This window comes from Annulohypoxylon truncatum (assembly GCF_022578515.1).
Source record: "Annulohypoxylon truncatum strain CBS 140777 unplaced genomic scaffold F4807scaffold_5, whole genome shotgun sequence".
Lineage (NCBI taxonomy): Eukaryota > Fungi > Ascomycota > Sordariomycetes > Xylariales > Hypoxylaceae > Annulohypoxylon > Annulohypoxylon truncatum.
Genome location: NW_025953791.1, coordinates 211232 through 237827, shown reverse-complemented (window position 1 = coordinate 237827; position 26596 = coordinate 211232). Strand labels below are relative to the sequence as shown.

At 48.6% G+C, this 26596-nt stretch overlaps 10 protein-coding genes across 10 annotated transcripts; 6 read left to right on the top strand and 4 right to left on the bottom strand.

Moving 5' to 3' along the window:
* Positions 1–254: 254 nt before the first annotated feature.
* Positions 255–1575, bottom strand: F4807DRAFT_412081 (uncharacterized protein). Its single transcript, XM_047996749.1, has 2 exons — positions 1033–1575; positions 255–973 (listed from the first exon to the last, which is right to left on the bottom strand). The coding sequence occupies exons 1-2, from the start codon at positions 1360–1362 to the stop codon at positions 629–631; spliced, it is 675 nt and encodes a 224-aa protein (XP_047857435.1). The 5' UTR covers positions 1363–1575; the 3' UTR covers positions 255–628.
* A 3032-nt stretch (positions 1576–4607) lies between these two features.
* On the top strand, positions 4608–5763 carry F4807DRAFT_471479 (uncharacterized protein; the record flags this gene model as incomplete). Its single annotated transcript, XM_048002925.1, has 2 exons — positions 4608–4670; positions 4721–5763. The coding sequence occupies 2 exons, from the start codon at positions 4608–4610 to the stop codon at positions 5528–5530; spliced, it is 873 nt and encodes a 290-aa protein (XP_047857434.1). The 3' UTR covers positions 5531–5763.
* Positions 5764–5833: 70 nt separating this feature from the next.
* Positions 5834–7111, top strand: F4807DRAFT_412076 (RBP11-like subunits of RNA polymerase). Its single transcript, XM_047996748.1, has 4 exons — positions 5834–6273; positions 6336–6427; positions 6479–6555; positions 6617–7111. The coding sequence occupies exons 1-4, from the start codon at positions 6094–6096 to the stop codon at positions 6787–6789; spliced, it is 522 nt and encodes a 173-aa protein (XP_047857433.1). The 5' UTR covers positions 5834–6093; the 3' UTR covers positions 6790–7111.
* On the bottom strand, positions 6957–7628 carry F4807DRAFT_456998 (NADH dehydrogenase, alpha subcomplex, subunit 6; the record flags this gene model as incomplete). The annotated part of the gene is made up of 4 exons (XM_048000971.1): positions 6957–7109; positions 7221–7367; positions 7474–7535; positions 7586–7628. 4 exons carry the CDS (start codon positions 7626–7628, stop codon positions 6957–6959), a joined length of 405 nt encoding a protein of 134 aa, XP_047857432.1.
* A 349-nt stretch (positions 7629–7977) lies between these two features.
* On the top strand, positions 7978–8493 carry F4807DRAFT_450078 (cell cycle control protein cwf14; the record flags this gene model as incomplete). Its single annotated transcript, XM_048000087.1, has 2 exons — positions 7978–8283; positions 8350–8493. 2 exons carry the CDS (start codon positions 7978–7980, stop codon positions 8491–8493), a joined length of 450 nt encoding a protein of 149 aa, XP_047857431.1.
* A 341-nt stretch (positions 8494–8834) lies between these two features.
* On the bottom strand, positions 8835–10084 carry F4807DRAFT_471475 (uncharacterized protein; the record flags this gene model as incomplete). Its single annotated transcript, XM_048002924.1, has 2 exons — positions 9312–10084; positions 8835–9254 (listed from the first exon to the last, which is right to left on the bottom strand). Exons 1-2 carry the CDS (start codon positions 9690–9692, stop codon positions 8835–8837), a joined length of 801 nt encoding a protein of 266 aa, XP_047857430.1. The 5' UTR covers positions 9693–10084.
* A 538-nt stretch (positions 10085–10622) lies between these two features.
* Positions 10623–14468, top strand: F4807DRAFT_471473 (uncharacterized protein; the record flags this gene model as incomplete). The annotated part of the gene is made up of 4 exons (XM_048002923.1): positions 10623–11191; positions 11272–11373; positions 11434–12305; positions 12367–14468. The coding sequence occupies exons 1-4, from the start codon at positions 11154–11156 to the stop codon at positions 14466–14468; spliced, it is 3114 nt and encodes a 1037-aa protein (XP_047857429.1). The 5' UTR covers positions 10623–11153.
* A 5335-nt stretch (positions 14469–19803) lies between these two features.
* Positions 19804–22359, top strand: F4807DRAFT_304386 (uncharacterized protein). The gene has a single exon (XM_047994976.1). The coding sequence runs from the start codon at positions 20030–20032 to the stop codon at positions 22196–22198; it is 2169 nt and encodes a 722-aa protein (XP_047857428.1). The 5' UTR covers positions 19804–20029; the 3' UTR covers positions 22199–22359.
* Positions 22360–23351: 992 nt separating this feature from the next.
* Positions 23352–25249, top strand: F4807DRAFT_412043 (3-isopropylmalate dehydrogenase). The gene is made up of 4 exons (XM_047996747.1): positions 23352–23674; positions 23775–23846; positions 24040–24778; positions 24848–25249. Exons 1-4 carry the CDS (start codon positions 23603–23605, stop codon positions 25078–25080), a joined length of 1116 nt encoding a protein of 371 aa, XP_047857427.1. The 5' UTR covers positions 23352–23602; the 3' UTR covers positions 25081–25249.
* F4807DRAFT_412039 (mediator complex, subunit Med10) lies at positions 25209–26397 on the bottom strand. Its single transcript, XM_047996746.1, has 2 exons — positions 26230–26397; positions 25209–26165 (listed from the first exon to the last, which is right to left on the bottom strand). Exons 1-2 carry the CDS (start codon positions 26267–26269, stop codon positions 25675–25677), a joined length of 531 nt encoding a protein of 176 aa, XP_047857426.1. The 5' UTR covers positions 26270–26397; the 3' UTR covers positions 25209–25674.
* Positions 26398–26596: the final 199 nt, after the last annotated feature.

Genomic DNA, 26596 nt, shown 5'->3' with positions numbered 1-26596 from the left:
TGAGAGAGCATTCCTTGGTGGAAGCAGGAAGTATTGGAAATCACCACCGTCATGTCGAACCCCCGGATAAGTGGTCGGAGAGAACCCCCTAGACAATTCCGCCGGTCGCCTTTGTAAGAGTGGCATCTTGATCATCTATAGTTGGAGACTTTCTTATCGCAAATAAGCACCTCGCAAGCTAGAGCCGCAGGTTTCCGCCTACACGATGGCTGTGTTAATTTATTTTCGCATATCCGAGACCATCTTTATCACTTATTTCAAAGAACACGGTGAATTCCGAATTAAATCTTATTATGGGCTACCGAGATCCGACATATTGCACCAATCAGTCTGTCCCTGATATATATAGCGAGGTGACCTAGAACGTCAACACGCAGAACCGACTCATGATAACGCCAATTGCATCGCCACACCTCCCTCATGTCCCGTTACAATTCTTATACATATCACAACCACAATCCGGCTACACTTGTCGCTTCGCATCCCATCTTGCGCACCTTATCTACCCTCATGAGCTTATCCCGGCTCCGATAGACGAGCATGGGGGTCGTCTTCATTTATAAGGCTTGACATGCGACCCTGTATAGATTTAGAACCGGGTTAAAGCTGCCTAGAATCTGATAGAGCCCTACGACGACGGCGTGGGGCTGCCGGCCTTGCGAGACGACATCGCACCAATCGACTTCCTCTCTAGGATCGATTGATAGCCGGCGACAGTGAAGACAATCAGTTCGACCGGTACCAATATGACAGATAGGTATAAGGCTGTCCGGCTTTCGTCGCACAATGTACCAAAGTGTGGCTTCGTGCTCATACTCGCCACTTTCCATTGGCAACTCCAGCTCTGAAGCGTGTCATCCGTGACCGAAGTGTTGACAGCGTAGAAGAAGATCATGCTAATCATAACAGCTGTGAAGCCAATGAATGGCGCAGTCATAGATAAGGACGTATGAACAGCGGCCCGATTGCGAAGCTTGGAGAATATTAGCATGAATGGATTCATTACAGGTCTATCGATGAGGTTGCACTTACCATCTTGACCTTGCTGAATATCAGGGATACGATATGGGAGAAGACCACGATACTACTACCGATAACAAGTGCTATCGTGGGTCGGATATCGAATTGGTCGGGCCATAATGGCAAGTGAAAATCGCCCGATAGGTGAGTTGCATTGTATACGGCCAGAGTATCGGCAGAAGTGCCAAGGATAGTCAGACCACAGAGAAGGGCGAATCCGGTGAGACCGACGCGGGCGTTATCAACCAAATAAATCTTTTTCATATACCTCCGGTACTCGAGATCATGAGGGTCGAACTCGGAGTAACTCGGGAGAACCGGGCCTTTGTTTTCGGAAGACATGGCGACGTAGAGATAGACGGACCGAGAGAGTGACAGAATATAGTATAGTATATATATAGCGATCTGTTTCAACCCTCACAGAAGGACGACAATACAGAAACGAGAACTATAATCAAACGAAACGGAACAGAGAAAACGAAACAAAACAGCGAAGAAAGGAAACAGATAGCCCAGACAAGAGCAGCTATCGTATAACGAGATATCGAAGCAAGAGATAATCTACAAACCTGGCGAGAACGGCAAATATGTAATGAATATACGTCGACTATAATCGACGAAGCGATGCCGTCTAGAACCTAGTTGCATGGACCCTTCCCTACATCAGAGAGCTAGCAGAGCGCTTCCGCCATGCAGAGTCCTAAGGATAGCAGTGCGGGTGATACCCTCGTACATAATTCACACCCTGACAGCGATACTAAGTAGTAGCCCGCCAAAGGGCGTGGCGCCAGACGCGTGTGACGGGAAGCTCGATGCCGGGGTCCTTCAGCAAAGAATCTTGGTACAGCGTAGAGAGATCCGGGAGGAGATCACGGCGGATTGGTCCAGGGAACGCCCGGCCAGGGTTCTGGCCTTAATTTAGACCATCGCGGGCGCTTACAGGCACGGGGAAGTGGGGGGCACGCTCGGCCAATGAGAGGACGTAGCGCTAACGGATGCTACCTTGGGCTTGTCTCGCCTGAGATCCGTTCCTTGCGATGGTTAGTCAAAGCTGGGAATTGTATTGGCCGGGAGGGATAAAAGATTCTAATTTCGTGTGGAGTTCTAAGCTTAGGTTGGATAACCTATTTGCATATCTAGATGCAATGCTTTAGGGTCTGGTAAACGGCTGACTGGTTGGGTCGAAGGCCAAGTCGAATGCACGACATTCGGAGATATTGGTGTGGGGGGGAACAGTTCAAGTCTGTCTCCAAAGGAATTTAAGGCGTCTTGGGCATCTATGCCGGTTTCCTCTAGTATGTTGCTAGGAGAAGACTCGTGGCAGACCTTTTTTTCTTTTAGCAGAGTAACACAATTGAGGGCTTTCTGCATATTAAAGGGGTATTTTGCTCTCTTACCTCACATGTATAAGGGATCTGTCATTCGAATCGCAGGACTCATACATGTTGTTGCTTGGCATGACATAGTAGACGCTCGTAGTTTTCACAACGAAACTCTTGTCCAACAAAAATAGATGCCAAAACATATTATTAGCAATTAGTCTGCACCAGTTTATATCATCCGAATGGAAACTTGGGGCGGGTGATGTTTCCATAGTAATACATATAAAGTTTTCCTAATAACTGGGAGAGATGTCTCGGGTCCGAGACCTCCAGCCTCGAATCCCTTCTATCCTTCACACTCCGAAGCCTCCGTTATATACACCAACAACGTAAGGGGTCTCTCATGCATATGTCAAGTAGTAGCCACCGATATATTGATCACAAAACGGCTTGCGTAGTGGGGCACGATTGACGTCTGCTTTCATTGCCTGACGTGGATCAGTTTATAGCCTACTATTTATCATAGTGACTGTAAATTACCTCTAGTCTATGCACTCAAGCACTCTATAGTATGGGGTTTGCTTTCATCTCAACGCGATAGGTCAAGTGACCTCGGTGCGCTGCAAGGGGAGGATTCTCGAAAAGTTCCAGAGAAGTGATGGGAGCAGGGAGTTAGCTTGGCATGTCGGTATATGTACAGGATTACCTTGAAGATAATCTGGTTGATCATCAAGGGTATCCATACTCAGTTTTGCGCAAACGTCTAGACGGCATGGGAAATCAAGATTATGCAGACAGGAACATCTGGGTAAATTGTCTTGACGTATGTTTTAGCTGTAGCTATAGATAGGATCACCTTCTACCTACGTCTTGAGTAGCCCAAACGTTTGCCTTCATACTTAGAGTAGTTTGCTTCCCATATAATTAACTATTTACTTTACGCGTATTAAATCGCAATGCACTTGGGATGTTTTCAAGAGACAATCAATCTGCAAATCAATGACGTGGAATATCCCTGACTTATTCGATAACAAGAGGCGGTATGCCATACCTAGGTAGCCATGAAGTCAGGGTCTCAGATCTCCCAAAATATACGTACGTATCAAGTAGGTAAGCCGAGGTTTATTGAGCACTAGGTACCAACAGAATGGAACCGAGCGACTAGCTTGCAGAATTCCGCTGGCCATTGGGATTACCAACTCCATGGATCCATATGCCGGACTCTTCGTTAGGACGCATTCAAACTCGGTACCATACAAAGGGTAAAAGCAAGATTATTATGTCGAGTACCAGCCAGGCTTGAATGACGACGACAGGGAGGCGGGTTCGCACCCGTGTGGCAGACCACCACTTCTGTAACCACTCGAGTGCTTCGAAGGTGATCATTTGCGGCACAAATAGACGAATTAGAGTTCCATACAGACACCGCTCTCCTCTCACGTGTCTTCTTTTCCCCGGAAAAGGACTTCCTCATGCGTGATAAAACGCAGGCTAGGCAAGCTGTAACTCCATCTGTGTTCCTTATGGGAGGACATGACTGTGACTGCTTCGAGCCCCAGCATCTCGGGATACACAACAGCCTCGTAAAGTTTCCCATTACGGAACTCTTCTCCGCCGGTGAGATTTGACTGTTCATCATGAAGGGGCCGTACCTAGGTACGTAACAAACCACTAAGCATGTAAGTTCTCAAATTTCCTATTTAAGACAAGTTTGATGTGCTGGATCCGGACTGTCGGGTCGAGGTGGACCCATTTCGGCCACGCTAAACTTTGTCTATATCTGGTAATCTGGAGGATCGATTTATCGGTAGATTCCCAGTGGGGTGGCTCTGAAGACCGATGCCGTGATTTTTTCCCCGCTGGTGAGAAGACCCTGCTCATATGAAGGCAAGGAGTGTTTGTGATGGGGATCTCGACGAGCCACGAGTACATACACGAATATGGTAGGACGAAGCGCAAGTATCACCACGCCTAACCGACCCGTGTTACTCTTTTGCCCGATATCGTTGGTATGCTGCTTGCTTTGCCGAATAATCTCTTTGTGACCTTGGCGATATCCGTCTTTGTGGATCGGGAGAAAATAGCTTAAGTCCCTATATGTACGTGGCAGTCACTTCTTTGTCCATTCCTCCCTCCCGAACACATTTCAGCCGATGCACCTTTCCCACTTACCAGAAGTCTGGGTTTCGGCGCCACGCTCAACCGCTCTCTTGGGACCCTATCATCATTATTAGCACACCACCTCGCTCTGAGAACCTGACACTCATGGCTGTCCATAATAGTAGTAATAAGATCTCGGCAGTCACGACAGAATGCACCCAAGTTTTCGTAAGCTTTGATGGGATCAAAATGCAAACAAGTGCTGACAAAAATCCAAGCACCTTTTTGCCAAGCTTCCCATTGAGCTTCGATTCAAGATATGGGCTTACAACCTTCCGGGACCGCGTATCGTGGAGATAAAATGCAGCACCGAATCTGCTCAGACATCTCAGCCGCAACAGGGCGACCGTAGACCCGTTGTTTGTACATCCACATCTCCTATTCCGACCAATCTGCATGTATGTCGGGAGTCCAGAAACGAGGCGTTGAAGAAATATCGACTTTTATTCGGCTCCTCCCCGCAGCCTGGCCGTATTTTCTTTGAGCCCTTGAGAGACACGCTCTATTTCGGTCCAAGGCGGGGAATTGCAGCTGCAGAGACGCTGTTTCATACCTTCGTCTCCCTAGTCCGACAAGAAGATCTGGGCCAAGTCCGTCGTATCGCTATCAGCGAAGGGCTCATAACATATACCGGCTCTAATAATCGGAGAGATGGAGCCAATAAACTAACGTTTAAACAAACCCTATGCCAAGCACATCGGTATTTCGTTAACATAGAACATCTCACCTTCGTCAGCGACGATAGGAATCCTGTCTACAGCTCGGACGCGGTCTTCGTCGAACCAAGAGTAAGAAATCGGATCTTAGAACGACGAATTCAGGAAGCTATCGATGCCGTCGAGGGACAGCAGCCGCAATTTAAGCTACCTCTATGCAGCGTCCGAGTCATTGCTGCCGAACCTAACCGTCCTACGTATGACCAATCCGTACTAGGATACAACGGAAAACGAGCCGTGTTTTTCAGAGAATTTCAACTCCCACGAATCCAAAGGAATATGGCTCATTTACGATCTGCCACTTGCGCATAAGCCCGTGTGGACCGAAGCTGGCTCCTCAATAGCGGATGGTTTGAGACGGTAATTTAGTTGGGGAATATGCGCGAGCCATGTGGGAATATAGTACTATGTTGATCCGGAAAAGCCTCGATTTGAATGTATAGAGTCCACTTAATGTAGCAGCGTTAGATTCTTGATGATTATCATTTTAATGCCCTTTGTTTTATCTTGTTTTATGGTGGCATTGAGTGAACTCTGAACATCTTGACGAAGTTTGACTTTGGTGAATGTAAAAGTAAAAGTACCTAAGTAATTAATTTATCCATAAGGATGAGCGGAAAATCATCGGACCATTATAATTCTTAGTTTCTTAGGGCAACCAATCAGCGGTGTCCTTGAGGCAATTGGCCTTGAACCTAGAAATTTTATTGTTCAGAGCTTGATCGGTACCTACCAGACCCCGCCAAAATTCTTGAACAGCGTAGTTTCGCCAGTGGACGGTGGACGTTGGACGTTACGTACAAACGATACAAATTACTCACTAATTTCACCTCTCTTGCGACGTTACAATACGCTTCCGATTCAATTCACAGAAAATGCCTGGACGAACAAAGGCCCGCGATGATGCGCCCGAGGAGGTAGACACTTCCATGGACGACGCTCCTACCTCAGCGCAGAGGCCTACCGAAGAAGAGAATGACGATGCTATGGAGGAGGACGGGTCCGAAGGTGCCGATCCTGAAGAGGAAGAAGAGGAACCCCAGCGAGTTAGGATTGTAAGCGTGAAGCCTCGTGAATCGCCATGGTAGATATGTTGCTAATGGGCAACTGGACATAGCTTCCTGGATCATCCGAGACGGCGGCTTCCTTCGAATTCCTCAAGGAGGGCCACACCCTTGGCAATGCTCTGCGTTATATCATCATGAAGAAGTATGATTTTTACCTTCTGTCTTGGGGATGCCTGGCTAACTATTATTCTAGTCCTGATGTTGAGTTTTGCGCATATGCTATCCCCCATCCCTCCGAGGATAAGATGAACTTGAGAATTCAAACTTATGGTAAGGATAGGACATACGATATCGAATCGCACGCCTTTGGTACTGACTGTCTTGCTCGTAGACACAACAACCGCCGCCGCCGCCCTAGCCAAGGGTCTCCAGGATCTAGAAGATCTATGCGACGTCGTTTCTGATGAATTCTGGAACGAACGAGAGAAATTTGAAGCAACTCCAGAGCAGGCTCGCAAAAGGCAAGAAGAGGCGGAGAGCAGAAGACTGGAGTTAGAGGCATAAACTATCGGGTAATATCTCGATTCAATACGGATGGCATGGTATCTGCGGCGTTCGGAGTGCAACAGACGACGGTCTTAGGTGGTAAATTTTGCTTTGCTGGGTCTCTTTCTATGTACAATACAACGGGACGATACCCATATCTAATTGCGACCCTAGGGCGCTGTTAGCTAAGAACCTCTCGCATCAAGGGCACCGAGATAGAAACTTGCCTCTAGGAAACCCTTCATGAAGTTGTTCGGCAATCTGTCGGCTCCTCGGAAGTTCTCCTCGGGGAAGTATGACATGACATGATTAGTCTGCTTCCAGAAGTTCATCGTTTCCTACCATACGAACCATTAGCAACACCCCTCATAGGAGACTAATATCCCTCTAATTATAATTATAGACCACCCGATATTAGTAGCCGTGCGTTACATCGCCATTTCACTAACCTGGTACTCTGCATTGTTCTGTATGAGGAGCATATCGACTACTGGTAGCTTGTTCACGTATCTATGCCGTTCGAATTCTTGTCGCATTCGCGTGCGGATGGTAGATACCGGAAACGGAACCGAGTACATGGATTGAATCTTAGGTGCCTAGGGCGCGCTTGATCTTAGCTATAGTCGCTACGCATAAACTCCAGTATGAATTCCATCGCGGCTATGAATCAATGTGAAGAGTTCGCCCTTGGGAGAAACGTACTGCTCGTATCCATTCTCGATAAGAATGAATAACTCGACGCTTGGCCTCGTTCCAATTGGCCGCTATGAACCGCGTTAGCAAGCTATGCATATGTTTGAGATCACACACTGACACGTCCGCGTCGTTACCGCGAGTTGGGTGGGTGTTAACAACATGATGAGCGAGATATGTTGTTTAACGCAGTGTTGAGATTCATTTCGACATTTCGGAAGCTCTCTCAAACCGAAGGTGGGACTACAACCTTCCATCGTTACCCAAGAAACACTAGCCACATTTCGCTCAGCCAATTAGCCACAGATATTAGTCACATTATTTTGCTTACATAACACAGGACCCAACATTAAATTCTTATCAGGAATCAACGTCAAGGCTTCATTCTTGATAATTCAATTCTCAGCCTTGCCCCACTACCACCGTACATTAAGCCAACGAGTATCAACAACCAACAATTCACGTTCGCAACGCAAGACTCCTTTCTCCCTCCAACCTTACGTCAGTTGCACCATGCCGCCCGTGCGAACCCACGGCTCGAGGTCGAAAAAGCCACCAGAGGGCTTCGACGACATCCGCGACGACCTTGAGATCTTCAGCATCAAGATGAAGGATGCACAGAACACGCCCACGAACAACATCCCCAAGCACCAAGCCCAATGGCCCATATTTCAAATCTCCCATCAGCGCAGCCGTTACGTCTACGAGTTGTACTACGAGAAGGAAGCCATCAGCAAGCAGTTGTATGATTGGCTGCTCAAGAACGGATACGCCGACGCGATGTTGATCGCTAAGTGGAAGAAGCAAGGCTATGAGAAGGTATGTTTATACTTATGGGGATGGCATGTATAAAACGAAATATGAAAGCTAATTGCCATGGTATAGTTGTGTTGTCTTCGCTGCATCCAGACCAAAGAGACGAATTTCCAATCGACGTGTGTCTGCCGAGTGCCCAAGGCCCAGCTGAAGGATGAACAGGATATCCAATGCGTCAGCTGCGGCTGTAGAGGCTGCGCCTCGAGCGACTAGGCCACGGTTTCTGCGTTCTTGTACTGGATAGGTACGCTTCATGGCATTATGGCGTTAGGGTCTATATCGTAGTCGGGTTAATTCTACCGGCTTCAGGCATTATTACTATTACACCGATTCGGAGTACTGGCGATCCGTTATCACATATTCTGGTGCATGAATTACGAGCTTTCTTGAGGACCCCTCGGAACATATAGGAACTAGACTAAAAGGTGAATTCACAAAATACCCTGACGATCTGAGTTGATTTAGTATGCAATGCTGCTATTAAATTCATCAATCTTGATACCCATTATATCGTCTGCTCGTGTCTTCATTCAACTTCGTATTTATCATTCGTATTATCGTTTCGCAAAACCTGTTTTCCCTTTCCGATGACCAAAGCGGATGGTCGTAGGAATGAATTGCAATGCCGACATAGCACCGGCCAGATCGTCCATCTCAGTATCAGGGGCTTCAGCCGGGGATGATACTTCTTTCGGTACTTCCTTCGTCGGCTCCTCCGTCACGGGTTTCGAGGTTTCCGTTTGCCGAAGACTCTGTCTTCTTCCGGCCGACTTTGGCCTGCTAGCGTTGGTCGTCGTGGAAGACCTCCGTCGACGATGCCCGCCTTCGAGGAGTAATGACTGTCTCCCATCAACACCTTCCTTGGTAACCGCGAAGAAATAATTCTTCGGATACATATGCTTGTCAATGAGGTGGCTGCGTCTCTTCTGAGGCGTTCCACATTTTCGATCGCAACCCTCGACAAAGCACGAGTACTATTTGGAGGATGGTCAGCGCTGCTGTATAAAAGGTTACTATATGAAATGCCTTACCGTATGTTCACCCCTTTCCCTCTTCACGGCAGCGAAGACATCATGGCACTCTTCGATATGCACATTTAGCAAGTGTTCAGATGGGAAGTTCTTCCCGCATTCTACGCATCGATTTGTATGCGTCCTGTTGTGATGCGCTTCGTATTCCGCATATGTCCTGAACGACAGGATATCTCGATGCGGAGGTAGAGAGCATTTCATTGCGAAGTTATTGCTATCGTCATCGACGGCGTACTCGTCTAACTCAGTGATTTTCGTAGGTGGATGTGTCTCTAGTTCTCGAGGGCTCGGCCTATCCGATATTCTATCCGAACTAATCCTAACCTCGGGTTCTGGTGACAAGGACTCTTCGTCCTCTTCATGCTCGCGTGAGCGCTTCATATTTGCAATGTATAACTTTTACGTAGAAATATGGGGCAAATTTACATTGACAGTGCTATTGTGAGCGACTCCAAGACTCTCGCAGTACTGAGTATCGGGGTGTGGCGTTTCGCTTTGCTTTGACTGTTGGCGACGTGGTTAGAGCGAGGTGAAGCTCGTGCACCTGGGCAAGTAGCAAGGTCGCTTTGCGGGGAGCTATGAATGTCCCTAAAGGTTATAAAGAAAAGAAAAAGTAGAGGAGGAGAAAGTCTTAAAGTGAAATCAAAAACTAAAAAAAACGTCATGCAAAGTTAGAGAACCGTGGTCAAGCAATATTAACAACTTTTGTAGAAATATCTACGTAACATATCGGTATCGGAAACCGAAGTCACTAATGAAGGCGGTCAGTGAATCCGACCTGAGTTGTAACAGCTGGGTGCAACTGGTCGATAACCCTACATAGTAAAATTGAAAATAACGAAAACAATGAATTTAATGGGACAATGGAAATAATGGAAATTCAACACCAAAAAAGATTCGCTAGTGACTGAAATAGACACAAATCTAACGAGTAAGAGACGGCGTCGGGAGTGATCTGACTGATCTGCCGCATGGACCTAGGACAGGGCTCGCGGCGTGTCAACTCAAAGTTGATGCCCCCGGCAGCTGTCCGGCGGACAGTGGCCGAAAACGTAAAAAGACCACTAGGTGGACCCCTAACTAATCCGGGGTTATTGATGAGGGGTCTACTGTGGGATATACCTAGGATATGTACCTACTTACTACGCTAGGTACCCTGCTGGGATGTGCATTTAATGGCTGGCTTGGGCAGGCGCGCAGATTTTAGTAGCCCTGCTGCTGCCCTAGATAGTGGGCGATTAGTGATTAGCGTGCACCCGGAAGGTTCCAAGGTCCCTCTAGGCAGGTAACTTTTTTTTCTAAAGATCGGCAGGTTTATGAACTCACCCCGTCGCCTCATCCAATTCCATCCATTCCACATTAAATCACCTTCATACTTTTACGCCATTTTCCTTCGCTCTGCTTCCCGACGACGTCTCAATCCACGATACGCTCTTATACACGGTCGCAGACACTTCGGCTATTTACATTTTGGTCTGCGCTAACATTGCTCGTATTATTTCTACGTCGTGCTTATATCCCTAGATTAGAGATCTCTCTCTACGAGGCATCCCTTCTCTCCACCAGTAACCGCAAATGTTCCCGATACCTTCCTCCGAGATAGCAATTTCAGCCCAATTCTCTACGGCGCGTCTAGAACCAACCCTTTTCCTGTCGCATCTGTCGAACTATGGATATCATCCGCATCCTCGCTCCCGGTTCGAGTTCGTGTGATCCTGTTTCCTGACTGGGCTGTCGCAACAGTCTCCCGGTCACCAATAACTTTTTCCGACGGGATTTAGTCTAATCCCATTTGAATACCTAATTAAGTATCGAACTCGATTGCTTGTTGCTTCGATCATAATGGAGAGTCCGCGGGACAAGGCTAGAGCGAGCTGGGGGTATGTCTGGAATTACTAGATGCGCCGGACCTGGCAGCATCGCCATGCTGATCCGACACGTCGGCTAACACCGACTATAGGGATGCCCAGAAGATCCGCTCTGATATAGTAGAGAAGCTATCAAATCGAGGCACGACGGAAACTACAGCTCGTTTTGAAGACCTTGAGAAGACGATGGCTGAGTACGATCTTCATCATCCACATCTACTTGCTACCTGCTTTTAGTACTCATACTTCTCTAGATTTCGGTTAGCCTGCATGAACGTCGTTGCCAATGACTTCGAATATGCGGTCGGTAAGCAAGTCGAATATCATCTATGGCAAGCCCATGTCAACCTCAATGTCGAGTACCGAAAAATTATGAGTCGCCTCCTGGCACAAAACCAGGTGGTTGTGAGACGCAAGCTAGAGAAACAATATAGAGGATTTCTCAAAATAGCTCAGTCCTTCTATCGTGTCTATATACAACAACTTTCAGGGCGGTACTATATTCCCGAGCTACATCAAGCCGCTTACGGCACAGACATTGAGCTGCCAGAACCCCCTACTCCTAATTCGAAGCCTCCATCTCAACTTCGCGCAATGATCTTGAAGTCATGCCAGATTACCTTGGTTCATCTCGGTGACCTGGTCAGATACCGATGCCAGATGTCAGAAAAGCTTTCGAATCAGAATTTCGACAAGGCTATAGCGTACTATAGTCTAGCGCATACTATTAACCCTGACGATGGCTCGGCTCATCACCAACTGGCCGTTCTATACCAACTTCAAGGCCGGCACTTCGACATTGTCTATCACTTTCATCGTTCTATCTCCGTTGCGAAACCATCCGAATTGGGTGTTAGCAACCTTGGACGGGAGTTCAAGGGCTTGGAGAATTCGCACGCGGGACGTAAAGGTCCCAAAGACCCGCGCGAAACTATGATCACCTGGTTCCTCCGACTACACGCGTATTTCTTCCAGGGAGAGCCTTTTTCTCAACAGGCTGAACTGGAAGAGGAAGTGCTACATCGCTTAGAGATTTCCTTGAAGTCTGACGCCGACGAAATGATCCTACGCAAGATGATCTTTATTAACATTGCAGCGTATGATATTGCTTTGGATAAAGTGAAATGTAGGTCTTCACCTAGGTATCCTTCCGTTTTCGTGGATTCACGTACTGACACAGTTGAAAGCTGCGTGGACAATGCAAGGATCTCAGTCGGCCCAGTTCTTACTACGATTTAACATTCGCACGGTCCTGATTCTCCTTCGCACCTTAAAGGCGGGACTACTAGATGAGTCTGCCACATCTACCACACCTGAAAGCGAGAGAGGAGACCACGAGGATTCTGAGAGTCCGATCTGCTTTAGTCAACTTTTGATGAAGCTATTCCCTCTCTTCCGCATTTACATCTCATGGCTCTATGTTTCCAGGCTCGATGCTAAGGATTATCGAGAATTCCTCGAACCATACGTCAGTGAGGTATACAGGCTTCTTGCCGACACGCTCACTTTGCTCAACGCAACCATCGACCAAGCTACCATTACTACGTCGTCGAAGTATCTTTTACTGGAAGATACAGAAGCACTCGGGCTTAAGCCTTTCAGCGATCGTAACCTGCCCTTGTTCTCGCAATCAGAAGGTGTACCGGACTTGATAAATTATCATCCACCAAAGAAGCGCAAGCCTCGCAAGCCTCGCCAAAGAGTCTTCGGTCGTCAGTACAAACCTCACACAGAAGCAATCTGGCGAATTAGGGATATTGTGTATTGTGGGGTACTCTTGGCAGCGAGCTCGGCTTTCCCGCTCGCAATTAGCCTCAAGAAGCTCGAGGGGCGGGAGGTTGAATGCTGGGATTTTATTGTTGAACCTGCTCAAGCAGCCTCCGTAGACGAGGCAACTATGCTTCGTGTGTTGAACAAGCTTAAACTCGACGACGCAGGAGCAAAACCAGAGGAGTCGATGCAGAAGGTGTCAGATGCAACTTTGGAGGATGTCGCCTTGGCACATCATGCTGAAGATGAGACAAGCCTTCAACCACGCAGCGTATCCCGCAAGGGAAAATCAGTCGAGGAGCAAGCACCCAATCCACTTCTTGACACAGACCTAAGTGGAGATAGTGAGATGGTTAATATGGTGAACAAGCTCTTGGATCCACTCGATGATAGCAGACCTCAGTCAAGCCAGACCCAGGGTGATACCAGCTATGGCATGAATACTGCTACGGCTAACGATGTTTTTGGCCGGTTTGCTACGGATTCAGCGCAGCCTTCTCCCGCGTCGAAGGCCATACCCAGCCTCCCATGGGGTTACTTCTATGAGCCAACCCCGAAACATTCTGGTAGTCAATCTAATAATCAATTGGTTTCCGATGGAGACTATATACCCAGGAGTGTCCATGGCCAGTTAGACGGCTTCGAGTCGTCTCCTTATCTGAGTAATCTTACCATCAACAAGGCCCCAGCGCATCGCAGCGTGAGAGAACAGCCTGCGTATGAGTCGCCAAGGTTATGTCAAGGAGCGCCACGATCTGATAATCACCAGAGCAAGGGTTCCCGCGACTCGTTAGAGATATCGCGAAGCGCAGTCCTCGATAGTCTGACGTCTGCACTGTATGCTCAACACGGGCTGAACCCGCAAACCACGCAGGATAGCTATGCGGGTCGAATGGGTACGAGCCCATATCTAGGGTCTCAGAAACCTTCAGCAGCCAGCTCTCCCTATTTGAATAAACTCGGGATGAATCAAGGATCGAGCTATATGGAGCGCTCGGGCAGTCAGCAGACCGCTGTTTCTAATCTGCAAAGCCCTTCTGGATCCGCGGGGTTTGGCCTACCAAGCGGGAGCCTGGGCGGACAGAAGAAAATCCCGGGCCCTTTCGAGAATATTTCAAGCCCCTTTGGCAGTGAAGGCGGTTTTCTAGCACCAGGGGGCAATACGCAGGCAAACGGCCGTTCAGCGCCGGGTGCTCCTCAACAGTACTCTCCTTGGTCCCAAGAAGGCACGAGAAGTGGATCAACCTTCTCCTTTTCGCACCCGAGCAGCCTTTTCGGCGGCACTCCTGTTGCCCCCCAGGGCGGTCCTCCCAACACTGTCTTTTGTAATGGCGACTACTATAATGCTAGTACCCCATTCGGTCGACTCGGCCATAACCACAGTAACAAGGACGACCCTACGCGTTACCGAAACCAGATTAAGAGTTACTTAGGTGAGGAGGATCCCTCCTACGAATACGACCAGAAAGTGTTACAGTCTGCATGGCTTGACAACGACGAGATGCATCGCCAGAAGTAACGGTTTCCAGCACGAACATAATTAGGCTTTGCAACGTACCAAACAGTATAATACGATTCACGTCATCTTCCCCAGAAGTTGCGAGTATACAGGGCCATTCTCAGCCACCTCTCTTTCTTCCCTCCTTTTCTTATGACTTAGTTCATACGAGTCGCATCGCATCTATACAGCACTTCTATGAGGTATGCCATGACTCTACTATATGATCACCTACTTGTGACTAACAACTGGCAATAGGAACTATTGAATTAGTTACCAGAGGCTGTCAAGAAACGACAGGTGGAGGCCTTAACGCAAGCATTGATAGTGAAAATTCTAAAGCCGTGGAGTCCCAGCTAGGATCGGTCAAGGAAGTTTGTGGTATCTCGAGAATGGCAGAGAGTAAGGAAGCTCAAGCTAAGGGGTCACAAAACAGATCGACCGCGGTATTGGATGAAGACACGGAGTCGGGGGTGAATGAATGACCACAGGAATGAAGTTTTCTAACTTGTCACCGGAGGCGATTTTTCATGACAACTCTGGCCTCGAGCCTGGAGGCACTCATTAATATCCAATGGCATTAACATCGTCTGTATCCCATAATATTATTCTGGTAGCATGGGTACCGATCTAACATATTTCCTATGATTTATCTTAATCGTGGAAGGCGGCAGAGAACAATATCCACATCCATAGCGGGATAGTATAAACACAATCAGAAAAGGGCTGTTGTCGCTACGCGGCATCCCAGTCATAACAACCAACTATATACTAGGTGGACCTTTGCAAATCGTCATCAAGCTCGTGATTTCGTGTATTCTCTAGTTCGCGTTTCTCGGAATATACCTTTCTTGCGTGTGCTACTAGATTACTGCCCCTATTTCTGTCTTAGGTACCTACATAAGCGGCGCCTTCGAACCCTGGGTCCGGGACTTGCTTACAACTAGCGTATATGACGTCTTATATAGTGTAGCCACATATATATACACGTTTACCAGGGCCGCTCGACGTTAAGGATTCGGGCTTACTGAACTACATACCTGCCGCAGGGGACTTATTCCTATTCGTACTCGGACTAGCTCAACAGCTGAGCCGTGCGTAGGGGAAAGTCGAGATAGGGCTGAAGCCCCGAATTCCTACGTGCTTTTGCAATTGGTTCTCGGAAGGTGTGATAATCTCCCTCCTGGCTGGCTCCTTGCTATTTTCGTATTTTACCGGAATAGGGGCTACTTGTATTTCGTTGGTTTACGTCTGTGAATCACCACCATAGCGAGAGTATAATATTCAAGATCGTGATAGTTCAATATTTCCTCGTGGTCTCCCTGGTGTATAAGATATGGCACGGCTTCTGTTTCTTAAGATATCCCTTATGCTTCTCTCCTTAGGTTGTTTTTATCGGAAGCACAGCGTATCGGCCAGGTAATCCACATAGCCCTATGGATATTATCACCTAGGTATCCCCTAAAATTAGGGGAAATCAAGTTGGTGCAGTTCTGCTTACGACGTGCACAACCGTGGCTTAATTATAAGCGAATTATTTTGTTCTTGTAGTTACTCCAACATTGCCACTCATATCATGACTTCCTAATGTCATCATTCATAGATTTATTCCCGCCGTTCTATGTGGCGTTTCTTCTACTGCCATGGAAATTATTCGCGCTGCAAGTGAAAAGGAGGCCGTACCAAGTCAACCAAGTTTTAAACGGTAGAAACTTATCTCTCTAGAAAACGTAATGGTAAGTTTTCTCGGATAATGATTATTGTGGTATGAGGTAGGCCAAAGACCATGACACATATTAATGTATTGTTGACACAAATTTCACCTATAGCTCAAGACGAGCTGTAGCCATGGCCCTTAGTTGTCATCGTTACTTAAGTGCTTGATACTTGGGGTGCTTTATGAAACCTTGGAGATGGTTTTTGATAGCACGAGTCCCTCGCCTCTCAAGGCGTTTAGCATTATTAAACGCTGGCGTTAAAACCGTTCACTGCTGGTCAAGTTTCAGATGGATTTTAACATCAGCAATGCCGACTCTTTCCAGGAGCGCTTACTCTTGATGTATTAGAATGTAGCTAAACTACCGTAAATCCAACCAGATATCATTCGAGACTATAGATGTCCTTAGAATAGCCGTTTTAGAAGCAGGGGGCATACATTCATTATATCGGGGAAGCAATTTTCTCCGTCGTGCGAACAAGCTAGCTGCTCTCTCCTATACGATATCTAACTTGCCGGAAGCACCAAGTAATTAGCTCGACTTACTACAAAGTATTGCCAACAAGTAATTTCGATCAGGCGGCTAACACGTCATTCGTCTGTTCGTTTTTGGTAATTAGCTGCTTTTCGTTATGGCATCCATGCCCCCTATCTGACAGATCTGGCGATTGGTTGGGTCTAGATGTTAGTGGATTGTTATGCACAAAGTCCGGGTAGAATCCGCTAGATCTCATTAAGCTTGCTGTTCGAACGATGTCCCGGGGCTATTAGTCTCTTATGTTGGGGAGCTGGAAGAAAACAGATGTCATTTAAGCAGACGTATATTTGCTTATCTACCCGCTCAACTACCTAGCGAACGTCCCCTGGCTTACTCACATCGCTAATTAGCTCTCGTAATTTGGAATATAGCTCTGAATTGAGGGCCAACATTTCCTAGTTGATTTTGGTACGAATTTGCATTAAGCTGGCCGAGATGAGCGGTTCAGCACCGAATGCTAAAGTTGAGAAACTGATCGCTGGTTAAGGGAGTAAAGTGTTTGGTCAACTCCGAAAAACGCTTTGATTCGTAGTATATCCAGCCCGTGCAGCCCGTGATAAGCTAGTTGGGTTCAACAACGTTGAAGCTCAGGTCCTTCAGGGGGGATGAGCCTTGAGATAGATATCGGGGTCGGAATTCACCTAAGTACCTGGGTACGAAGTACATACCTAGGTCAGCACTAAAGGGAAAATGCGGAGGTTTAATGAACACCTTTTGGGAAATAGCATAAAGTATAATGTAGCCAATCATATGCCGTTATTCGTTCTCCAAGGAAGTGTAACCCACAGGTTCCTTCACATGGATGATTGCGTAACATGAGCGGAATAGAATTGCAATTATCCCAATTAAACCTTCCCTTTTTCTCTTTTCTGACTCCTTGAAGAGTTGATATCGATATTTGTGTAGCGACAAGAAGCCAGTAATGATCCATGCGACTAATGCCCTATGTACAGGGGTCCGTTAATTGACTGACTTAAGTCATAGGGCTACGCAATAGTCCGATAGTATAGATCCGATCTTCTTCCATATTGGGAAACAATTCTCAAGTCGTTCGCGGTCGAGATTCTCTATCGTCGGCTTGATGAACGATGTAGAAACCTGCCTCCCACCAAGCGGCTCGGGCCTCCGGCTAGATACAGAGAACTCCTTATTTCTATTTAAAAAATATCAAAGGTGGTGTGTAACGACGTTGTATGAATGGACCAACATGCGACACCTTAAGGCGTCTAATTTAGTCGCCATCGAAATATTATATTCTCCTACTCGAGGGCGTGTAAGGTCGAGGTTCTGATGGTGAACAAGGGCGCCTGTCGAGGCAAACAAGGCGCCAACATGTCCAAGCAAAAAGGCAGCTTAGGGCTAGTTAAGCGGTTCTATTTCGTATGCTGCAAGCCACCAGCCAGCCATCGGACAATCGATGCAAACAGTTATTTCCAAGGTTTCCTCTACCGGCAGCCTATCAGCGGCTCAACATCTTCGATAAGCCAAGACTTCAGCTGCCGTGGGATGACGAGTATTATGCCTCATTAATCTCGATTAGTTTTATTCATCGCACGAGCGGAATATGTGATCTGATTGACAGGCAATTGGGCGCATCAGATCGAACTTCCTTCGGTACAGGTCTACAGGGCTAGATACCTGTTTACACGAGCCTGCTAAAGTCTAGCTAACACTTTATATTATTTTACATACCTATATGGCGCATTGACAACTTTGAACCGTTCGATTTTGTTTGCCGCGGGTGGAGCAAGACCTGTTATAGCTCAGATATATTATCATCCGATATGAACCTGCATGCATTAACTGTCCTAGGCAAGATGAGCTGCGATGTGGAGACGGTTCTTCCTCTGTTGACTCATTCTTGTTCCATCTAATGCAGGTCCTAAAGCCCTAAAGCTTTAGAATGCCATAGTACAAACGGCTCATCACCTATTTTATAGGTCAACCATTCTACAACTTGGGAACCTGGCGCGATCCACTGTGATTCGACCGAAGATCCGGAGGTTCGATATACTACGGTATATGTCTCGTGCCTACGGTTTTGTTGCTTGGGGACTCAGCCATCTAATTTGCTCCTGCATAAAACAATTGACAACTCACAAGTGTTGGAAATATTGGGATATTCCCCCGAACTGGTACCGCAGTAAGCATAATAGCTTGCACCCTTGGGCGGAGCCGGAGCATGCGCAATTCTGCAGGTCCGGATCCTTTACAGCTGTAAGTAACGGTAGCTTTGCTGCTTGATATGCTAAATTAATACTACAGAGCTCGAGAAATCACGATGACGCCGCCATCCTTCTTCCTTTGACTGATAGGAAAATATATGATAGTTAAGTTCTAGTCCGAATAATATGATATCGAGTATGATATCGAGTATGATATCGAGTTGGAATCCAGGTTACATTCCTGCCAACAGGACAGCTACCCTTAAGGGGATACTGGACTGCGGGGATAACCCTGAATTTTCCCCTATGGGATACCAACTTAGTTCTTCAAGGAGTCTTACGCGCCGCTCGTCTACCTTAGTTGGTCTCCTCAGCCAAAAGCTCAGGGCCAATTGATCATCATTTTCTTGACTGTTATGTCATAATACGAAGGCTGCTAAATTTCCAACTTTTTCAGATGATTATCGAAAAGGCTCTCCTGAGTATGATCGTCATTGCATTGGTAGGTTATAGTGCATGTATCAAGTATTCGAATCCTCAAGACCCGAGACTGCGTTGCGAATGTGCATCTGCCCCTCGTTACACATGTGCATCTACCAAGAAAATGTTCCTTTTGTTCCTTGAACGTGCCTTGCCATTCGCAAAGATTGTAACTGCCAAGTTTAGCAACCGGTACCATACCAACCAAGCACAGACCTACAGGCCTTAGTGCCAGGTACCTAACACTCTAAAAATTTACCCGACAAACCAAACAACATCGATGGATCCTTTAAACTTCAAGGCATCCGTTTCTACCTAGAACATTATCCACTTTAAGTTCCTCTCTTCACCACGACAACCACTTTAGCTGTATGGTTTTTTCTTGTTCTTTCTTCGTCTTCTAGACCGGCGATTAATGACATCTAATTATTAACGATTTCTTCCCTATCGGCTTGTGTATATTTTGAGTCCAGATTGGCGCCCGAGCTAACATAAGAACAACCTAATCTGTAGTTGTATTGCCAACGATTTAACGACTTCATACCTACTCTTTCCCCCCAGCACCAACAAACGACTCGAGCTATATTTATGATAATGTGCAATGATATACGAGCTTAAAAGAGAATAGCACTTACCTGAGGGAAGCAAACATTTGTTTTCTGCTAGCAAGATAGACTTTGCTATGAGTGGAGATCAACCGACTCCAAGGCAAGACACTTCCACTACTTCCAATATCCCTTCCCTAAGTGTCTCGGTGCTGATACCAGTTTGCAGCTTTGGCGATCCAAACGCTCAGCCTCCCACTCCAAAACAGACCCCAACGTCTGCTGCCTTCCCAAATTCTGTCTTCGAAACCCCCAAGAACAACCGAGCCTCCTTCGACGAGTCATCTGGCTGGACTCCTCAGTTTGCCGAAGAATATTCCGTCTTCAACTCTACTCCCGGCAACTTGAAGGGCTCCTCGCACCCTCACTTTGCCGACTTTTCTATCTCTACGCCCTTTCAGCCTTCAAATCATAAGAGGCCCCTGTCTACCGATAGTATCGCTGCCGAAATTGCAACTCATGTTACCCACTTCTCGCCGAACCCAAACCTTTTACCGCCCGTTGATCCGTCTAGGCGGGTGCCTTCTTCTCCCAACCCCTTAGTGACCGGCCAAAGTCCGACCGAAGCGGGTTTCCGGAATAGTTCGCAACAGCTGTCTAAGAAGCTTTGCAGAGACACGGCGCAAGAGGTTAAGGTCCAGACGGCCACACCGCCTCCGTCTGCTCACAAGGGACAGCGCCGACTTGCACCAAAGCTGCAGGCGGACACCATGCAAAATGATGGATTCGAACAGGAGTTCGTAGCTGGCACACCGCAGCAGCAACATATGTCAAGCTTCATGTCAACCACCCCTATCGACATGTTCGGATACCCAATGTCAGCTCCAGCTGCGGCCTCGAGCTTTGGAGACTCGCGCATGTTTTGGGACACTGATATGAGTGGAATGGACCTTGACTTCTCGACTACCGGCGCAAATGTGTTCCAGACTTCTGGCCACCGACCCATGAGCTCTCAGGACTGGGGCAAGTCCAACGAGATATTTCAAGAGACCGGCGCAATCCCCCCACAAAGTCAGGAGAATAACCAACCGGCGAAGAAGGAACGGGCGCTTGCGCCAAAGCCCCCGGCTCCAAGCTTAGACACAAGCGTTGCAGATTCATCAATGTTTAGCTCATCGTTCCCTGCTTCTGCCGACGACTCTTTTGCTATGATGAATCATGGTGGTGTGGATCCCGGTCTTCTTTTCACCAGACCGCCGTCCTCGAACATGGAGCCTGCTCCTTTCAATCCCATGTCCCAGCCTCCCTTGATGCAGTCCTTTTCACAACCCGAGCCCGAGCCTGTCACGTTAGTCGCAAAACCGCCAAAGCGTGGGCCGGGTCGTCGCACAGCTAGCACCAAAGAGCTCAAAACCGGTAAGAAGGCAACTCGAGTGTCCGCTAGCTCGCCTATCAAACCGTCCGACCGCCCTGGTCTGTCGCGTAGTTTTAGTGAGAAGATAACTCGGAAACCCGTCAGCGAGACAGCCAGCTTGCCTAGTCTCGCGCCAGCTGCGCGACCTGTGCCACAGAACACCGGGAGGTCAGCGTCGCAAGGATCAGGGCCGAACGGGAGGGTATCGCCGCTGAAAAATCAACCCCACCGACTGCCCAGTCTTTCTTCTATTCCCGAAACACCGGCTCCACGAACTCAGACGTCAGTCAAGTTCACAATAGACTCTAGGGGTCGAGCTCGGGCAGAGACAACGACAATCGTTCTAGACGACGATGATAATACGCCCACAGTAGTACGCCGCCGGAAAGAACAGCGAGGCAAAGGGAAAAGTTGGGCATCTTCTGAAGATGAAGAGTCGTCTACGGACGATGAGCCTATCATAATTCCCAGCCGGAATCCGTCCTTCTCGTTACCACAACCACGGAGACCATCGACACACTCTTTCCATTCTTCCCAGCGGAGCCTTAGCGACCAGAGCACTAGTAGCCTCGGAATTTACTATAATGAACCCAACCCTATCGATCATGGTGGTGAAAGCGAAGCTGAGACGGTAATGAATATGGCAAGCGGCGACAATCTCGGTGACGCAGCAAGCGAGCTGCGCAAGGTCATGGAGAGCCGGCAGAAGCGGCCGTCCAACCTGAATAACAGCTTTACATCACGGGCGGCGTATAGCTCATCAGCAACGCCCGCCTCCACAAAGACTAACGATCGCCGTACCCCTTCTGCTGACCGTGGCCGCCGGATCCGATGCGTTTGCAATGCGAATAGTAGCCACTCCATCGGAAACAGTTATATGGTTCAATGGTAGCCTCTTCCTCTCCTTTCACCTCTTGTGTAGTCAAGGTATACGATAGCGTCAAAAACCGTAACTAATCCCATTTTAGTGGATCGTGTGATTTGTGGCTTCATGGCAAATGCATCAACATCACTCGACAAAGCCAGCCTAGTGTTTATATCTGCGCGTTCTGCGGAAACACGCCGACCGCGCACGGGATGCGAGGGAGCCAAGTACGTAGAGGCACGGGAGGGCCGAACGCACGAGTGCCCGTTACGTCTCCGTTGGCGCACAAGTCATTCAAGTCGTTTAGATGAAGTTGGCTGGTGGTGCTCAAAGCTACCCCGACCAAGTTCATTGTGTGATTTCTTCTGTTATAATAGGGATATGTGAACGGTGCTCAGTGGAAATTATAGATGGGGGATAGAACAGGTCCGCCAGATGCGAGCTGAGGACCTTTGCGTACACCTGATACCCTGGTCTATTTAGTAGATGACGAGTAGCAATGAGAATCGCGGATTTGAGGAAAGTCAAAGGGGTTGGGATTTTAATACGATGTGCGGATATTTGTGACTTGTCGTCTACATATGTACATGTACGCGTGGTTCCTGTATGATGCTCGCGCAGATAACCAACGAGATTCGAGATCTCCATAGCTGCACGTTTGTAGATGATCTACTTACCCACCTAACCACGTAAGCTACCAAGGTAAGGATTTTCGTATTCGAGGATTGAGGATTCTTATTTGCTAATGTAAGTTAATATATTAATCCACGAAGCGGACGTCTGGGTGTTAATTAAGTATTCCGGGCTGTCCGGGAGCTTCGTTGATTAGCACCAGGTAGGTAATTTGAGGTCATTAGCGAACTTCTAGGAAAGCCGCCCAGCTAATTCCTCGTGATGAATTCAGGAGTCACACACCCATCGCTCGTAGCAACAACTCTCGGTATTAGGAGGTAGTAATTACCTACTTGCCTAGTTAAAAGGGGAAGGAACATTGGTAGAACAGCTCGGGTCAATTGCAACTCCCTCACGTGTCTTTCGGCCGAAATAGAGGTGAACAAAGGGATAGTACGCCGATCTCGGCACCGTGGGCAGAACGCCGTCACAAAAAGCAAAGAAAGGGACCCACGTGCTAAAGTTACTGTGCTGAACTGTACGTTAAGTTTTCCCGTTACGGTAAGAAGTATACACTTTTTTGGAGGTCGTTTTGCGTGGGGTAGATTTCGGAAGCAGAGCTGTTGTAGCGCGGGGCAGGTACGTCGCAGCTCCGGTCGACTTTTTTCATACGGTATTGTACTCCTACATGCTACTATCCCTTGATTATATCAAAACCGGGACGTCTTTCTTCATAGGTATCCTACTACAACCCAATCTCTCTTGCAATCAACTTGCAATTCCTTCTGCCTCGCCGTTCTTCTCAATTGACCCTTCAAAATGACAACACACAACATCGTAGTCTTCGGCGGAGACCACTCCGGCCCAGAGGTCGTGGCCGAGGCTGTCAAGGTGCGTTATGCGTTATGATATAAACACCAATTGATTGGAAGATATGCAGAAGCAGCTCTGATAGGAATAACTTGCTAACGTAGGATCATACCCCGGCCAGGTTATCAAAACAGTCGAGTCCTCCAGCTCCTCCGGCAATAAGTTCAACCTTCAAGAACACCTACTAGGAGGCGTACGTCTAATGTCCTTTCCCCAATACAATACAATACCAAAGCAAATCCCACCCAAGAACCACCCCCAATTCCGCACCACCATCGCCACCTACCTACCTAAACCCCCCCTTTTTCCCCCTCCTTCAATCCCTACAAAAAAGAGGGGACAAAAATGTTCGAAAAAAAACCTAACATGACACACCCCTCACCCAGTGCTCCATCAACGCCCACGGCACGCCCCTCACGGACGCCGCCCTCGCCGCGGCCAAGTCGGCGGACGCGGTGCTCCTGGGCGCCATCGGCGGGCCCGAATGGGGCACGGGGGCGGTGCGGCCCGAGCAGGGCATCCTCAAGCTGCGCAAGGAGATGCAGACGTACGGCAACCTGCGCCCGTGCTTCTTCCCGTCCGACTCGCTCGTCGACTTCTCGCCCCTGAAAGCGGACATCGTGCGCGGCACCAACTTCACCGTCGTCCGCGAGCTCACCGGCGGCATTTACTTTGGCGAGCGCAAGGAGGCCGGGGGGGGTGGTGATGATGATGACGGCGTGGCATGGGACACGGAGCTGTACTCGCGCGAGGAGATCGTCCGGATCACGCGGCTGGCGGCGCACCTCGCGCTCGCGAGCGACCCGCCGGCGCCGGTCTGGAGCTTGGATAAGGCGAACGTGCTGGCGACGAGCCGGCTGTGGCGCAAGGTGGTGAGCGAGACGATGGCGGCCGAGTTCCCGCAGCTGCGGGTCCAGCACCAGCTCATCGACAGCGCGGCCATGATCATGGTCAAGAACCCGCGCGGCCTCAACGGCGTCGTCGTCACGAGCAACTTGTTCGGCGACATTATTAGCGACGAGGCTAGCGTCATCCCCGGCAGCATCGGCCTGAGCCCTAGCGCGAGCTTGAGCGGCATCCCGGATGGGAAGTCTAGGTGTAATGGCATTTATGAGCCTATTCATGGTATGTTCTTTCGTGAGCCCCTGCCTACGCAGGGTTTTGGCGTGTGATGCTAATGTGACCGTTCTTTAGGTTCGGCCCCCGATATCTCCGGCAAGGGCATCGTCAACCCCATCGGCACCATCCTCTCCGTCGCCATGATGTTCCGGTACTCGTTCGCGCTGCCGAAGGAGGCCGACGCCATCGAGCTGGCGGTCAAGAACGTCATCGATAGCGGCGTCCGGACAAAGGATCTCGGCGGCTCGGCTAGCACGAAGGAGGTCGGCGACGCCGTCGTCGCGGAACTGACCAAGATCTTATCATAAGAGGCTTGTTGCGGTTAGGAATATGCATGAATGATGCGCATCTCGTATTGTACTTGAGGATGGCAAAATAAGGCGGCGGCCGGTAGACAAAAAAGGGATCTACGTAGGATAGGTGGTTTGCTATAATTCCGAGCAATAGAAATCTTGTGAAAGACATCCAATAACTTCATGTCATATTGCAATTATCCGTGATCGCAGTTCGATAACAGGTACAACATACTGGACGTAAAAGTCTAGCCAGCTTCATTAGTATATCGCCTTGGCTATAATCAAACTTGCCCATCTGAAATGCACTACCTGACCTCTCGATCTGTCAAAAATGCTAGTTGAATGCCTCCGTAAGAAAAGTAACCTGGACGCCAACTTATGCACATAATAGCCCACTCTCTCGTTTAGCAAAACTCCATAGGTATGGGGAGATACATCCTTTCTCTCCAAGAGATACGGGCCATCTAGCCTAGAAACTCCAAAAGATCAAGGTTACTCCGAGCACCACCACCCACGAGCCTCGCCCATCAACCCCATCCTATCCTATCTTATTCTCTCCTATCCATCCTCACCTTATCCATCCCCTTTTAGGTAAATCCAGCCCCTTCACCTCCGGCCCCTGGTATTAACAAGCACCCTCGCGGTATCCTCGCGCAGCTCGGGCAGGGCCTTGTCCATCTCGCCGGCGAGCACGTCGCGGAAGGAGGCGAAGGCGCCCTGCTTGCCGCGCGCGAGCTGGTTGCCGCGCCGCACCAGCTCGACGAACTCCCGCGTGTAGATGTCCGGGTTGCGGCCGTTGTCCACGTACTGGATCAGCTCGGGCGGGATCTTGGGGAGCTCGCCGCCGAACCCGGCCCCGGAAGTATGGGAAGAGGGGTGGGAGGAGGGGTGGGGGGAAGGGGAGGTGTGCAGGGCCCGGTCGTGGATCGCTTGCAGGTTCGCGGAGAGCGTGCGTAGCTCGTTGGCGACGATGTCGCGCGAGGAGGCGCGCGCGTTGGGCGTGGCGTTTGAGGATGGGGAGGTGGTGGATGTGGTGTCGTAGTTGGTTACTTGGACCATTATGTTGGTTAGGGTTTGGATCGTGTCTTTGAGCTGCTCTGCGATTTGGGGGGAGGGAGGTTAGCGATGAGATAAGGAGGGGTGATGGGGGGAGGGACGTACGCTCGAGGGCGTCGTGGTCGACGCGCGCCATTGGGGCCATGGTGCTCGGGTCGAATATTAGAGAGGGTGGTTGAGATTGATTATGTGAGTGGTGGTTGCGGATGTGTTGCAAAAATGGTGTTGGTATAGATTCAATTGAATGGGTTGGTAGATGATGATGGAAGCTTGAAGCCACTAGTGGGTTACCTAAAAAGAAGGTACAGCACATGGAAGTGCAAGGATCAAGCACCGGAAATATTAAAAGCCAATCAACGATCTGCATTTTACCCCGGATTTTACACGGCACATTATCGATACGTACCTATGTACCCCTCAACCACCAATAACTTCCTAATTCTCTAGAACACAGGTACTATTTGCCATAAAG